Consider the following 16,356-nt stretch of genomic DNA (forward strand, 5'->3'; position numbering starts at 1 on the left):
CTTTAATTAAAGAAATCAATTACCTGTTAGCCAAAGCAATAAATCAACTACGAATACAAGAGAATGAAACTTCCTCCAAACGTATTAACGTTCTAGTTACCATGAACCAAAACATAACCCCCAAAAAATAGACGAAATCCCGAAATTTTGCGAAACCCTCCAATCCGGCGGCCCTTTTAAGGAACCACAAAAACGAAAACACAATTCAAATTCCCCAGACTCAGAAATCGACAATGACCATAATTACACAAAGGTGTCAAATAAGTATCAACACCAAGTAGATGAAACTGTTACAATGAACATCGAGCATACTGTTGAGAAAGAAGATATCACTTCCAATTCAAAGAATAAAGAAACAACCGCAGATAAAAGTCAACCTCAGAAATCGAAAACAAATAAGAATAATGATAATGAAGCAAAATTAAATCAAATACGAGTTTCTTCCTCCATAGTGGTCGATGATATAGTAAAACCTGACGAATTCATACAGAATCTAAATATACAAATAGGCAAGGAAATTATAGGACAGATAAAAGCAAATAAACTACACATCTACACACTAGACGCAGATATGCACAGATACGTGCGTAAAGTTGTAACGGACACTAATCTCAAAGCACACACCTATCAACTTCAAGAGGAAAAAGTCCTCAAAATTGTTATCAGAAGCCTATCTACTACAATGTATTCAGTGGACATTAATTCGACGTCAAATACATCATTCTTCTCAAAAATCGACGTGAAAATGTGAAAATAGACCAATGCTCCTTTTTCTTATACAATTCGGAAAAAACTGATGCAAATAAGGCTATCCAAAGTAAAAAGGATTGGTTACCTCAATGTTAAGATTGAATCACTCAAGAGAAAAAACGCCCCCCCCCCAATGTTATAAATGTCAATCATTTTTGACATCTCCCTGTTTTGCACCAGATATTGGGTATGTGTCACTCATAAACATTCACTCATAATCCAGACCCATATGATGAAGACACAATAAATGAAGATAATAGCCTTGTTAACAACTTTCTCAATACCCCTGGACCTCGCAACTTTACTTTCCTCACAAATCCTATCACCGTAGCCAAATTTATCAATTATCAGAAGAAAAAAAACCCCAGGGGACGGTGGAATCACAAATATTGCCCTGAAGAATCTTCCCATCAACGCCATCACTTGTCTCACTAAAATTAAAAGTTTTTAATGCGAATGCTGTAGTAGTCATGCTGTAGCATTACGCATGCGTCGGAACAAAGGCACCAGAATATGTACATGGACGTTCTTTGCCGGAAGAAAGGTGTTGGTTAGTTTGTGCTAGCAAGTGCGTAGTAATTCAAGTTGATTTAGGGAGGCAAATTTGACTGTAATTTCAGTGTTAACCGAGAGAAGAACTGCAAAAAGAAACTATGCGTAATATTTTTTTCATTTCTGAAAAGACTAAACTTTTCTTTTTTACGTTTTTAATCATGTATTCTGAGTTGATAGTTTTAATCTTTCAGCTTTATTAATTGTTGTATCTTGTTAGTTTCGTTGCTTTCATTCTTTTTCTGTAAGTAGAGCAAAAGTTTTCTGCAAAATTAAAATTTAGGAATAATGTGACAGCGTTTTTAGTTTTCTTTTGAAGTTAAAATAGTTTAGCTCTGTTTTCTGCATTTTTTTGTCAGTTTTTGTGAATTATATTTAAAGCTTTACTTGCAGAGTTTTATTTCTTTGTTTTCTTGGGTTTCAGTAAGCTCTCTTGCTTTTGTTCTAATTTTCTAAGTTGTAGGAATATTTGAAGTTCTAATACGGTTTGTACAGTTTTTTTTTTTTTTTTTTGGTTTCGAAAAATTTTTTTCGAAAAAAAATTATTTATTTGTTATATATATATAATATTGTACGTAGGGTTTAGGGAAATATATCTAGGAAGGAGGGAAGGGAGTTTTTCAGCAGTTTTTATAATTTTCAAAAAATTTCAGAATTGTATGTAAACACTTGAAAGTTGTATTCTTTCCTTAGTTTTCTTCCAAGCATTGATTTATTACTTGGTTTAATTATTTGAATATTCAATACTTAAAATGTTAACACATGTTTTGTGTTTAAATTGTTAAATAGGTATGTGTTTTCAGATTTTTAAAATTATCAGTGAGAAAAGTATTTTATAGTATAGTATTTCAAATGATCATGAATTTTTAATTAAATTTCTGCATCTTAACTTAAAATTAGTAAAATTTATCCTTTTTATTTATAAGAAGGTAATTTATTATAATATGATACTTTTTTGTTAAATGTATTCTTTGTAACTTGGATCAGTAGATATTTGCATTTTTATAATTTTTCATTTTAAGCAGAATTTTTCTCCGGAGAGAAGACAAAAACATATTAATATAAGTTACTAACTATATTACATAAATTAATAAATATTAAGTATAGTTTTAATTCAGTAAACAAAAGTGTTCCTTTTATTATTTATAGTTAAGTTTAAAAAAAAATTGTGATGGAAGTAATCTTTTAACTGGCGTTAAAGTAACTGCTTTGCCTTATTGTAACTCCTTCTGTGATAGCCTAATTTTCATTGCATTGTAACTTTCTCTCATTTTTCTTTTTTTAAATTTACTTTTCTGTTTCTTTTAGCAAAATTTCTAATGTGAAGAATTTGTGTTTTTGTTGTTCAGTTAAGATCTGAAATTGTGATGACAAAAGTAATTTTCTGCTTCTATAGCCGAAAATTTCGAAGAAATAAAAAAAGTACTTTTATGCAATACCTGAAATGAATCAATCTGGGTGTCATTTAGTGATTGAAAAGATTAAATAATCAGCTTCTCTGATAATATACATTTATGCAATATTTATGTATTTAATAGAATAAAAATTTAAAATAAATGGTAGTATTTCGAAAGTCTTTCTATTCTGATTGCCAATGCAGTTGGGATTTGAGAAATATATTTTGCTTGTATAATTTTGTTGTCATCTGAATTCCATGTAGAAGTGAATTGATTCAAATTTTTTTCCTTAATAAATGCTAATAAGCACTCAATTCCGTAATGAATGGAATAAGCCAATGCATAAAATTGCATGGGAATGAGAATGGGACAGAATCGTAGCTAGGGTTTTCAGCGCCCAGGGACAACTGAAGATTTCGCGCCCCCTACTGCTTGCCAAGGATGGAAAAAAATTTAATTCTAAAATGTCGTAACATCAGTTTGGCGCCCCTTCGATTCTGCGGCGGGGAACAGATGCCCCCCTTGCCCCCCTCTAGCTACGCCTCTGGAATGGGAGCATAAATCCATCTATAATCCAATAGGGAATAAATCCAGCTTTTAAAGTTGTATACATTTTGAGACTTCAATGAGATTAAATGAAATTAAATAATAAATAACATTAAATAAGGATTAAGCAAAGATTGATCAATCATTTTGTTATATTATTTTGCTGTGTGCCTCGAACTTTGCATAACAATCAGCGGTAAAATTAATAAAAACTTTTTGTTTACACAATGTTTCAGGTGAAAACATTTTTAAACATTAATAAATATCAGCTGAATGCATCTGCATCACATGCATTTTTTCCTCTCGACATTTTCTATATAAACTATCTTGTAAATAGGTAATTTAAGTATAGTGACTTTTAAAATTGATGTTTCATATTAATTGTAATTAGAAGAGGTATGATGTTAATTTACATAACAGCAATCTAAGTTTCACGTAGAAATTATACTTTAATATTTATAAAAAAATTAAGTGGCAATGAATGGGGTGTTCAGTGAAAAGGATTAAAAAAAATGTAGAATTTTTTAAAGTTATTCTAGAGATAAATTTATTGCATTACAGATTAGATTGTATAAATCCTTACAGGCTTATCATTTTATAAGTGTAGTGTTTGAACTTATTCCAGACTTTAATTTATTTTTAAGAACTTTAAAGTTTTATTTATGGAAACTTGCCCATGTTGATCAAATAATCTGAAACATAATTGCTAAAAATCTCCCTATAATTTTAACACCAGAGCTTTTTATGGAGATTTCTATAATTAAGCAATTTCTGTATTTAATCCATTTCTGGGTTAAAATTTACTCTACGGTACCCCTTGGCAAATTATCTGTTTTTTGATGCCAAGATCAGCACCATTCCTCGTGCCGATTCTTCCGGCCACAAAACCAAAATAAGAAGTCAAAGACTTAACGCAAACTCAGTGTCCACGTACACATTGACCTATTTTAACTTTAAAAGAAAAGGATAATTGCATAAACTAGGTATTGTGCACTGCCGTATACCTTGACCTATTTTAACTTTAAAAAAAAATCGGAGAATTGCACAAACTAGGCACTGGACACTACCTTAACTTTGTCCATGTACACATTGACCTATTTTAACTTTAAAAAAATAAGATATTTGCATGAATTAGGCTTTGCACACTGCCTTAACTTTGTCCATATACACCTTGACAGTATATGCCTTCATCCATTTTTTTGCAGCAATTCCACTTTTTGTTTGATGGACATCGAAACATGCTTTCGCTTTGTAGATCCTTTGGCAGCTCCAGAATCAGAAACTCCTTTTGACATAATCGAAAGTTCAATCTTACTTTTTATAAAATTACTCTAACAGTCTACAAAAAATAATAAGCCGGATCCAATTAGAAGATTAAGGAACAACGCAGTCTGCAACATTAACTGAAATAGATAATTATATAATTTTAGCCTAGCGTATACCGTCCGTTATACATTAAACGCGCATGCGTAAATGCATTATGCGTTTACGCATGCGTACAAAGTTTGTAGCTTTGAGGTCCGGATTATAGATCATTCTGGACTAAAGACTTTGTACTGTATTTGAATGTTTTACTTCTGATACTAGAATCTTAACATGTTTGTCTTCCCTTTATTTTCTCTACTTTTCACTAGGCACAAGCATGGAAAATATCAAAAATGCTTCTAATCTTATCACATGGGCAGGCATTATAGAAAGGAAATTTTTAATTAATATAGAAATTGAACTTACAATTTAAAAGATTAATCTAATATGTCTTAATGCATCGCACACAGAGCTGGCACTAGGCATTTTCCACCTGATGTAATCTCCATGGATCCTAAATTCTGATACCTAGTGCCTTTCTAAATTCTGCTTGCAATGCCTGCTCTAAATTCTAAAAGTTTTGATATTTCTAGATTTTGTTTTTTGGTGTGTCACTAAATTCTAAAAATTCTGCCATATCAGCTTTTGTAACCGAGCTTTACGATATATATTTCATATTTCTTCTGAATGTTCATATTACTAAAGAAATAAAATTAGCCACTTTTTCTATACATTCTAAATGCATTTAGTGTTTTTTAGAATAACAGAAATCCTTAATTAGATCGAAAAATTCTAAAATGAAAAGGAAACATGTTGAAGGAAGAAACTGAATACAAAGAAAATTACTCTTCAAAGATAGTGCAATTATTATTATGAAACTTACCCAATTGCTTATGATTTCAGCTTTTCAGTTTATGATTCAGTTGGGGGTTTGGGACTATTTAACTTTTACTAGATAAAGTAAACTCTCATAGGTATCTTGTTGAGAGGTTGACAAGTTAGGAGATAAGCACACAGAAACTAGTGAAAGCATTTGTTTGTATATTGAAACAAATCTTTAATTGTTAGAAAAGATGCTTAAAGAGAAGGGAATCGATATAAACTAGCCAAAATGTTTGGGAAGGCTTCAAATTAAAATGAAGGATAAATATTTTGTTGAGTGTTGTTGTTACAAAACATAAATGTTTTGTAGCATTTAATGTGTATCCTAATATTGTTTAAGAATCAATTTCATAAATTGTATGTATTTTAAACTGTGAAATTTTATTAGCTTTTGATTTGAATAGGCTTTTTTTTAACAAATATTGTTAAAAAATAAAAACTGCTTACCCTTAAAAATTATCTCTACATGTTACAGCGAGTTATTGCCTTTCATTAACACTCACTGTGGTCACAAGATAAAACACAAAAATGTAAAAATTCAAGTAAAACTTATTCTTTGCATCTAGTTAAACTTAAAAATAATACGAAAAAACTTATCATCTCTGGTACTTTAATCGCTTATTGGAACCTTAAAGTGTATTAACTGGGCTACAACCCCTTAGAACTCTACACAAAGCTATGACAATAACTGCATCAAACAGAGCCTGATTAACTTTCAACACTTGCCAATTGTGTCTACATCAGGCCTTTCAGGTGTGTTCTACTGAGCAGGTCAGTCTCTAGACAAGCAACAGTGGTGACAACATTCAGTCTTTTGTTATGAATCATGCTGATTATTTTCTTATTTCTTATTTTAACCTATGCCGTTTGACATAAAATCAACCTGCTATTTATTAAACCTCTAGACCAGTCATTCCCAACCGCTGGTTCGCGGATCTCAGTGGGTTCGCAAAAATAATATTGTAATGGCGGATTTATTAAACACCATTAAAAAAAAATAAAAGAATACACCCACTGTAAAACAGATTGTTCGCTGCCTATTTGTTAAGAAATCTATAATAAATTTCAATATTTTCATTTCTTTTTTCTTATTTTTTCAAATACTTCATCAATATCAAATTATATCAACAATTTTATACATTATAATTTATTCCTCTTATTCAAGTAATCAAATACTATTCTCTTTTTATTACATTTAATTATATTTAAAACATTTTATCAATGTGATTAGTATCATGTTCTGCTTTATATTTAAAATCATTACGGCAGTTTTCCCTTCTATGTAATATATATATATATATATATATATATATATTTTTTTTTACAATACAATTGGAAATAAATATCAAATTAAGGCAGTTTACTACAGATTTTAGAATTAGATACTTGTTCACAACCAGGAACTGGGATAATAGTGTTGTATTAACTGTCTATTTTGTCTGTCTGTCGACGTTCATACATAGGCTTAGCACTTGTAAAGCTTGAGTGATAGTGATGCTGTGACTGTCAAGTTCTCATGTAAATAATTTAATAATTATTAATTTAATTATTATTATAGCTTTTTTTTATTATGGATCGATGGTTAAAAACGGGTCGTTTAGGAACGAGACATGATAATCGAGATGATGGTACTGAAAGCTGTATTTAGGTACCGTTTCACCAGATGGAAAACAAAGGAAATGATGTTAGAAAAGGAAAAAGTGAAAATATGACAGCGACTATCTACAATTGGGTTTTCATTTTACTGGGGATGAGTCGGAACCTAAACCGCTTTGTGTTATATGTAACAAAGTTCTTGCCAACAGCAGTTTAAAACCATCACTTCTTCGTAGACATATTGAAACAAAACATCTGACACACAAAGATAATATTTCAAATTGAAAGAATTGAATATTTCAAAAGAAAATTAGCAGATACCAAAAAAGTGTAGCCTTTCTTCTTTCTTGACTTCAAACGAAGATAGTAAAATGGCCTTTGAAGTATCATTTCGAGTAAGTTATAGAATTGCAAGATCTGGACAAGCGCATACAATAGCAGAAAATTTAATTGTACCATGTGCGAAAGATATCGCCAAATGTATGCTTGGGGAAAAGGCAGCAGAGAAAGTTCCCTTATCAAACAACACGGTGTCGCGTAGAATTAATGACTTGGCTAATTATGTGGAGAACGAACTTCGAAAAAGAATAAAATTGAATTATTTTGCAATTCAACTTGACGAATCGACGGATGTAACAAATGCCGCAGTCTTGCTTGTCTACGTTAGGTATCTTTTTACGAATATTGTTCAAGAAGATGTACTATTTGCAAAACCTTTGAAAACCTACACAACTGGAGAAGCGATTTTCAATATGATCAATGGGTATTTTGAAAAGAATGGAATAAGCTTGTCGTATTGTGTGGGTGTGTGTACAGATGGTGCAAAATCAATGACGGGAAATTTTTCTGGTTTTGTGGCACGGGTGAAGAAGAACAACTAGAAAATTCAATGGATTCATTGTTGTATTCATAGACGTATTTCTGCAGAGTTATCTACTACTTTAAGTGATGCTGTGAAAATTTTGAACTTTATAAAATCGCATGCTATAAATTGCCGTCTATTCCGTATGCTTTGTGAGGATTTTGGAAGTTTCCACGTTTCCTTACTACTTCACACAGAAGTTAGATGGCTTTCCTGTGATAAAGTTTTAATGTGTTTGTTTGAATTGAAGTCTGAAGTTCAAGCATTTTTTATTGATCATCTGTTTTATTTGTCTTCTTGTATATCCGATGTTCTTTGGCTGCAAAAGCTTGCGTATTTAGCTGACATTTTTTGTAAACTGAATGAATTAAATATGTCTTTACAATGCAAGGGTGTCACCATTTTCAGTGTACATGATAGAATTAAGGCTATGTTGAAAAAGATCAATTTTTGGATTCAATGCCTGCAGATAAATGAATGTGGATGTTTCGATTCTCTCAGCACTTTTTTATCAGAAAATTCAATTAAACTCTATGAAAACATTAAAAGGAGTATATGTGAACATCTGAACTATCTTCGATTAACTTTCGATGACTATTTTCCCAACAGATGCAATATATCCATCTCAAACAACTGGATACGTAATCCATTTCAAGGAAATGTAAGTTCAGAAACCACTCTAAATATACTGGAAAAAGAAAAACTCAGTTATCTTGTGACAGTTCTCTAGAAGCAAATTTTAAAGATCAGTCTTTGACTTCTGGCTCAGTATACAAAATAAATATTCTGTTCTGTCAAAAAAAGCCATTGAAGTTCTATTACCATTTTGCACAACGTATCTATGCGAGAAAGATTTTCAACATAAACTTATCTGAAAGATAAATACAGAAACAGGTTAAATGCAGAACCTGATCTAAGACTGAAATTGTCAGATATTGAGTCTAACTTTGAATTGCTTTGTTCTATCAAACAGCCACAAATATCCCATTAAGAGTTTTTCCAAATGTAAAACATAAGAACCAGTTTGTTAAACTTATCTTGTTTTCAATTTTTATAGCCATCATTTTAGTCTTATTAATGTTTTATTTAAATGTTTCACGATTAATATAATCAATTATTCTGCAATATGAAAAATATATATTGTATCAAATTTTACTTATTTATTTTTTTACCTGTCATTAACGACTACATAGGGGGTTCGCCAAATTTTTTCGGACCTTTCTTTTGGTTCGCAAGGAAAAAAAGGTTGGGAAACACTGCTCTAGACTGACTAAGTATGTGACAAAATAAGACATAAAAAAATCAACATAAAGCTAACTATTAGTAAAACATAAATGTCACTTATCTTCTTTCAAATATGTCCAGCTATTAGAAGTGTAAAATATTTAATACTACTTGATAAATTGCATACAGTTTATTTCATTCTCAAACTAATTAATAATTCTGTTAATTAATGTTTTGTAATAATGCATATTACTTGGGGATCTATTTTATTTTTAGAATGGTATTACAAAAGTGAAATTTAGGCATAGAATAATATTTTTAATTGAATTTATTCAGTTCCCATTTGCTCATAGGTCTTCATTTATTTCATTAATGGTCCTTAAAAGTCTTTAAAAGTACTTAATTTTCGTGTGCAGAAATGTGTACGAACCCTGATATCATTTGTGCAGATAAACTTTATAATGTATATCATATGTTGAAGTAAAACAAAAAATATTAATACAAATATTAACTGCTTAAATATTCGAATAAAATTTCATTATCATAAAATTATGTACACAAAAACTAGTATTGAAATTAATGTGCATCAGAGTTTCGTGTCAGAAAATTATTTTAATCTGGTAAACGAAAAAAGTTAAAAACTGTGAAAGAAATAAAAAACAAGGAAGAGGATAGATGATTTTAACCTTTTTTTAACTTTTTTCGAGATTAAACTACTTTTGTAAGATTTATGTAAATAAATTAATTGTATAACCAAGCTTTAAGACAAGAATTGGTGTAAAGTTAGTAATGCACAGGAAAAGTAGTAATTCTTACCCTCAGCCAACTCGCTCTTTTTGTATTTATGAGAAAATTTGATATGTGCCTGCAATTCAAAATCGTTTCTTAAAAGTGAGAGTTCTGGAAATTCTAGTGGACTTCATTTCTGCCATCTCTGCCAGATGCTGGCCTCAAGAAATTAAGGACTTGTTCTTACAATAAACCAGAGGAACAGTCTGTCCCCAGTTATCACTAATGACTTGAAAGGTCTCCTCTAGAATGGAATAAAAAGAAAAGCATATAGCTCTCCTGCTTTGTATCAAGTTGAAGTTTTGGTGTAGGTAACACTGAATTCAGCTTTTTTGTCTTCTCCCAAGAGCCCCTAATTGTGTCATATGACCCATAGGACTTCTGGAAATTTAAACGAAGATAGATTCTATTACAGTACAAAGTCCGTAATCCGGACGTCCATTATCCGGAATGATCTATAATCCGGATCTCAAAGCCACAAACTTTTTTTTTTTTTTTTTGTGTGCTTTACGCAAGCACGTTTAATGTATAACGGACAGTATAAGCTAGGCCAAAATTATCTTTACTGATTCTAAGGCATTTCAGTTAATGTTGTAGATTGCACTGTTTCTTAATCTTCTAATTGGATCCAGCTTATTATTTTTTGCAGAAAGTTAGAGCAATTTTATAAAAATTAAGCTTCAATTTTGGATTATGTCAAAAAGAGTTTCCAATTCTGGAGCTGCCAAAGGATCTACAAAGCGAAAGCATGTTTCGATGTCCATCAAACAAGTGGAATTGCTGCAAAATAATGGATAAAGGCATATCCATCTCAAAATTATGCGAGGAGTATGACATTGGAAAGTCAACTGTATATGACATAGACAAAAAGAAAAAGGAACATTTTGAGTTTTTTGTGGATTCCGACATCTCACTTGCAATGAATAACAGAAAAAGGGTTCATTATGCTAAAAGTAACGATCATGACAAAGTGATGATTGAATGGGTCAGACAGCGTCGCAGCGAGGGCATGCTATTGATGGGTCCAATGGTAATGGCTCAAACCAAAATATTTCATGAAGAAATAAATTTAAACACTGAGTGCACATATTCGACAGGTTGGTTAACTAAATTAAAAAATCGCCATGGTATAAGACAATTAAAAATTTAAGGTGAAAATGCTTCAACTGATACTGAAGCTACTGAAAAATTTGGAGATGAATTCATTGAACTCATTACTAGTGAACAATTATCTCCAGAACAAATTTACAATGCTGATGAAACTGGTCTTTTTTGGCAATATGTACTGTGAAATACCTTGGTAACCTCTACTGAAAAGGCTCCAATTGGTGTCAAAGATTTCCAGAGTGAGACTAACAATTTTAGCGTGCACAAATGCTGCAGGAACGCAGCAATTTATCCCAAGGCTCGTCGACATTTGAATTCAGTTGGTTTACCTGATGACTTAAAAATAGTCCTGATTGTTGACAACTGTTCAGCACATATTTCATTTAAAGTTTTAGTGAAAGATAATGTATCCGTATTATTCTTCCCTCCAAATTGTACGTCTATCTTTCAGCCTGTGGATATGGGAATAGTTACTAATATATGGGAATAGTAATATCTGAACAGCTGACTAAAATTCTTGTCATTCTAAGAGCCATTTTCTTTTTTATAGCAAGCAGTTCCTGACTTCTAATACCTGTTAATACATAATTCAAATTGTAATCTAAAACTTAAAGGGTTAAGCCAACAGTCATTGTCTACATCAAAATGTCTTGCTCATGTTACTGATCCATCAGTTTTTAAAAAGAAAAAAGTAAATTTAATGTCTGTCAGAAATATTTCAACCCATTCGCTAAAACATCTCTTATTAAATTTGGCATTGTTTTTAACTATTGAAAATGAGACATAGTAGTTGAAGTAAGAATTAAATTTGGAAAAGTTATACTTTTTGCAATGTTAACCCATTAGCCGCTGGTGTTGCGTTGACGCAACGGTCAAAATAAATGCATATATAAATATAACTACCTAAGATATTTTATACCAGCAGATGATTTTGTGTAGGGAATATTATGAAGATTATTTCTGTAAAAAATAATTGCCTTCAATAATTATATTGTTTATAATAATTAATCTCGTACTTTAAGCAAAATTTTCGATCGGGTATTTTTGCTGAAAATATTTAACGAAAGAATCGCCGTCTTTATGAGTGATCTATTTTTAGTCAAGGTCACTGTTTATCAGAACATTAAATCAGTCAGATGTTTATATTTGTTTTGCGAAGAAAGGGAAAACAGGTGTTGCGTTGACGCAACGTCAGCAGGAAACGGGTAGTTAATCTTCTTTTTCACTCATTCCTTTCAATGTTCTGGTTCATGTTCTGGTTGTTTAAAAATGCCTAGAACTAGGTATCTTACACTAAAAGAGGCCCTTCAAAGATTTTTTGATGAAGAAACAGATGATGATGATGTTAATAATGATCAGAATGAAACTGATATTGTTGTTGTTCCCCCAGAAATTGCAGAGGCTTAGTGACGAAGAAGAAAGGAATGGCAATGTTTTAAATAATGATAATGATATTTTACCAAATGATACTGCTGGGGAAGTTGAAATTCACGTAAAAAGTAAGTTTCAGCCTTCTAAAAGCAGTTATAGTCATACTAAAAAGTTTAAAAAGCAGAAGACTGAAATCTTGAAGTGGATAAAAAAGGAACTGTTAGTTATGTCTCAGGAAGAACATGAAGAAAGAGATAGAAGATAAATTATAAAAGACAAAACACAAGGTAAAACTAGTGCACATATTTTCGATTTTCTTTTTGGTTTAGACATTTACTCTCTTCTCGTTGAACAGACAAATATATACGCTCAGGGAAAAAAATGCCCAGAATTTATTGCATCTGAAGCCTATATGAGAAAATTTATTGAAATATTATTGGTTACAGGATATCATTCTTTACCTCAAAAATGTATTGGTCTTTTGATAAGGATATTTCTGTTCCTGTTGTATAATTGATATCACATTTGCAGTACTGGAATATGAAGCAGTATTTGCATTTGACAATAGTCAAATTGACAATAGTCAAATTGACAATACTGATAAATTATATGAGGTGAGACCATATCTAAACTTGCTAAATATCACCACTTTTTACTACTGGAAATATAAAGTCTGGTTTAGATTTCAGACGCGAGAATGCATTATTTCTTTTGTAAACTCCTATTGAGAGTGTAGAATTAGCCAGAAATAGATCAGCAACAGGAAGACCTAGTAGATTCAGCATTCAAAAACCATTCCATAGAGATGGTAGACATTTTATCGTAAAGTCCGTTGATAACAAAAGACTTTGTTGTAAAGAGTACCATAGCCAGACTGTTTATAGATGTAATGTAGCTTTACATCATGTTTGTAATCAAGCTTTTCATGCTTGAATCTTTCAAATGAAATAATCTGCATTTGTAAAAGAAATACAATAGATATTTTAATATTAAATTAATTACAAGTGAAGTGATTTGTAGATTCATAAAACGTTATACAGCTAAAAAGTAATTCTGCGCTCCACTCAAAAGAAACGTCACACGAGTACAATCCTACTCACTAAACATCCGTAGTCTTATTCCGCTGACGTTGCGCGAACGCAACACTCGCTTTTTCCACAGGTAAGAGCATTTTTTTTTTTATTTTCAATGAAATTTATGTTATAAATGCTTAATTTAATATTTGTTATTATTTTCATGAGAAAAGAAACATTCCTTGTAGTTTTGGCGGTTAATGGGTTAATGAAAATATATGTGTATGCATATATGTGCAAATTTTGCAGTAATGCTTTGAATTTCTTGAAATAATGTTGAATTTTTACTCTGCTGTGGTTTTAGGAATTTTTAAAGCAGTCACCTTTTATAATTTCATATAATTTAAGTAGTTTTGCATTCATTAGATGTACACAAGAATCAAATTTACTAAAGTTTTCTAACAAGTATATAGTACTATGTAAAAGTAGTTAAATATGTAATTTGAAAATGAGTTTTTTAAGAGGTATTAATTTTTTTTAATAAATGAGTTTTTTAAGAGAACCTATAATTTTAAGGCTTGAGTCTTGATTTTAATTAAAAGTATTAATTATAGCAAGTATTTTTTAAAGCTTTATTTTTATTTATATGTGAGCAATACTTAAAATACAAATTTTAACAATACTTGCAAAGAATTTATTCATTTGCTTAAAATTTCAATTTAAAGAATAGTTTTGCTTGATTTTAGTTGAAATCTCGGATGAAAGTATTGAAACAGATGATCCTTTCTTAATAGCTGGAGATAATGAACAAAATGGGAAATTTGATGCTAAAGAAACAGAGAATGAAGATCCCGTAAGTATGATTCATAAATATATTCAGTATTTTAAATATTATAATGTGCAAGTTTTAATGATGAAAAATTAGCTAATTTATTAGAAAATTAATTAGTAAAACACAATTTAAATTTTTATAGTACAAAGTCTGTAATCCGGACGTTCATAATCTGGAATGATCTATAATCCGGACCTCAAAGCTACAAACTTTATGTGCATGCACGTTTAATTTATAACGAACGATATAAGCTAGTCTAAAATTATCTAAGGCATTTCAGTTAATGTTGCAGATTGCGCTGTTCCTTAATTTTCTAAATGGATCCAGCTTATTATTTTTTGCAGACTGTTAGAACAATTTTATGAAAATTAAGCTTGATCTTTCGATTATGTCAAAAAGAGTTTCCGATTCTGGAGCTGCCAAAGGGTTTACAAAGCAAAAGCATGTTTCGATGTCCATTAAACAAAAAGTGGATAAAGGCCTATCCGTCTCAAAATTATTCGAGAAGTATGGCATTGGAAAGTCCACTATATATGAAACAAGAAAAAGGAACTTTTTGAAATTTTCTGGAAGCACCTTAAACAACTTATATTGAAGGAAATGTTTAATAAACAAATAAATATTAAGCTTTTTTTTTGGTAAATTTTGATACCCTTTAGATCATGATTGTTCTTTATTTCATATTTGTAATTGTATAATTTCTGCATGCCATCTTACCAGATTTAAATTGATGATCCATAATATGGAAAAAACCCTAATCCGAAATCGCCAAAGTCCTGACGAGTCCGGATTACAGACTTTGTACTGTATTTTGTCAAAGAATTAATTTATAAAAGTAAGTTTTGATGCCAAAAAAAGACTTTTGAGTTTTTTGTAGAATGCAAAAATAATTGAAGAAAGATAATCAGACCAGCAATTAATTATTATATTCAGCAGCATGTATAGCTAAACCATGTAACAAATGCAAAATTGTACTCAAAATCAGGTAATTTCAAAGATTTGAAATTGCTTTTTTACATTCATGAGATTTTTTTTAAAGATTCAAAATTAAATTTACCACCAAACAAAAATGAAACTATTGCATTATTCCATTCTAAGAGAGGGATTTTTTACCCTTCATTCTAATTTGCAAAAGCAAGCATGAATACTTGTTTTTTAGTAAAAATTTGCATTTTTTGGAAATAAGTTGAAGCTTTTTTTTTTAATATATTATGCACGAAATAGACAACTTTCTCAAGCTGTTTGGTTTTCTGTAAGATCAAGTACCATCATTTATATTTAGGCAGTTATAAATTGAATAATTTTCTTTGTATCGTGAATTTTTTGATTGTATTAGTTTAAAAGTGGTTATATAATTATCCAGCTGGTTCTTCCATCTAACTGGCCTTCCTAATGGCTTAAACCATGAAGTATTTGTAGTTTAACCTAGATTTTATTACTAGCATTTGAAGTAGCTCTCTGTTTAAGGTTTTTGTTATACTTTTCCTCACATATAAAATATAAATCGCCACTTTTTTTGAAGAAAGTTGTTCATGAAAGTATCCAAGTAGGTATCGAAGTGTATAGCAAGCAAAATAATGTAAACCCATCTCTTTAATTATCTATTTGTTCATATTTTTAGTGTATTTAATTAGTGTTTTATTTTTCTAATGGTAGATGTATATACAATCATAATGCATTTTATTATTCAAGATTCTTCTGAGATAATATCAGGGGTGTTTGTGCTCCGAGGAAACCCCGGAATTCCGGGGATTTTGAACTTCGATCCCCGGAAATTCTGGGGATCGTCGTTCAAAAGGAAGTAGAAATAATAATGAATTATTTATTTTGATCTGGGTAATTTTGTTTGCTTTGAAAGCAGAAAACGAAACAGGTTAGTGTGTGTGGTGAAAACTTTTCCTTTCTTTCTCCAAAGGCAGTGATATTGCGTGAAAAGGGGGAGAAAACTTCTTTTTTGTTCTTTCCGTATTGCAAGTTATAACTCATTCTCCTGGTTCTCAGACATTCTCTTCTGGATTCTTTTCGGCAAGTAGGGATGGCAGAAAAAAAGGTCGAGACTTCGTTCGACCAGATGTGCGATCACGTGACTCTGGGTTCAAAGGTCTTATCTCTCCTGGCATGGCGCCAATA

General features: G+C 30.8%; 1 protein-coding gene across 3 annotated transcripts in view; it reads left to right on the plus strand.

The window, feature by feature from the left end:
• Positions 1-1,249: 1,249 nt before the first annotated feature.
• LOC118201807 (polyadenylate-binding protein 2-B-like) overlaps positions 1,250-16,356 on the plus strand; it is a 79,130-nt gene continuing 64,023 nt past the window's right edge. For 2 of the 3 annotated variants that reach the window (XM_085806828.1, XM_085806840.1), the window contains exons 1-2: positions 1,250-1,407; positions 14,141-14,247. In XM_085806828.1, the coding sequence (XP_085662954.1) occupies positions 1,404-1,407; positions 14,141-14,247 (111 nt within the window). In that variant the 5' untranslated portion in view covers positions 1,250-1,403. The remainder of the gene's footprint in view (positions 1,408-14,140; positions 14,248-16,356) is intronic. The other variant, XM_085806831.1, reaches the window with a different exon arrangement.

This window comes from Stegodyphus dumicola, chromosome 1 (genome assembly GCF_044657685.1).
Source record: "Stegodyphus dumicola isolate Sdum_Otavi_A_Nest chromosome 1, ASM4465768v1".
NCBI classification, from domain to species: Eukaryota; Metazoa; Arthropoda; class Arachnida; order Araneae; family Eresidae; genus Stegodyphus; species Stegodyphus dumicola.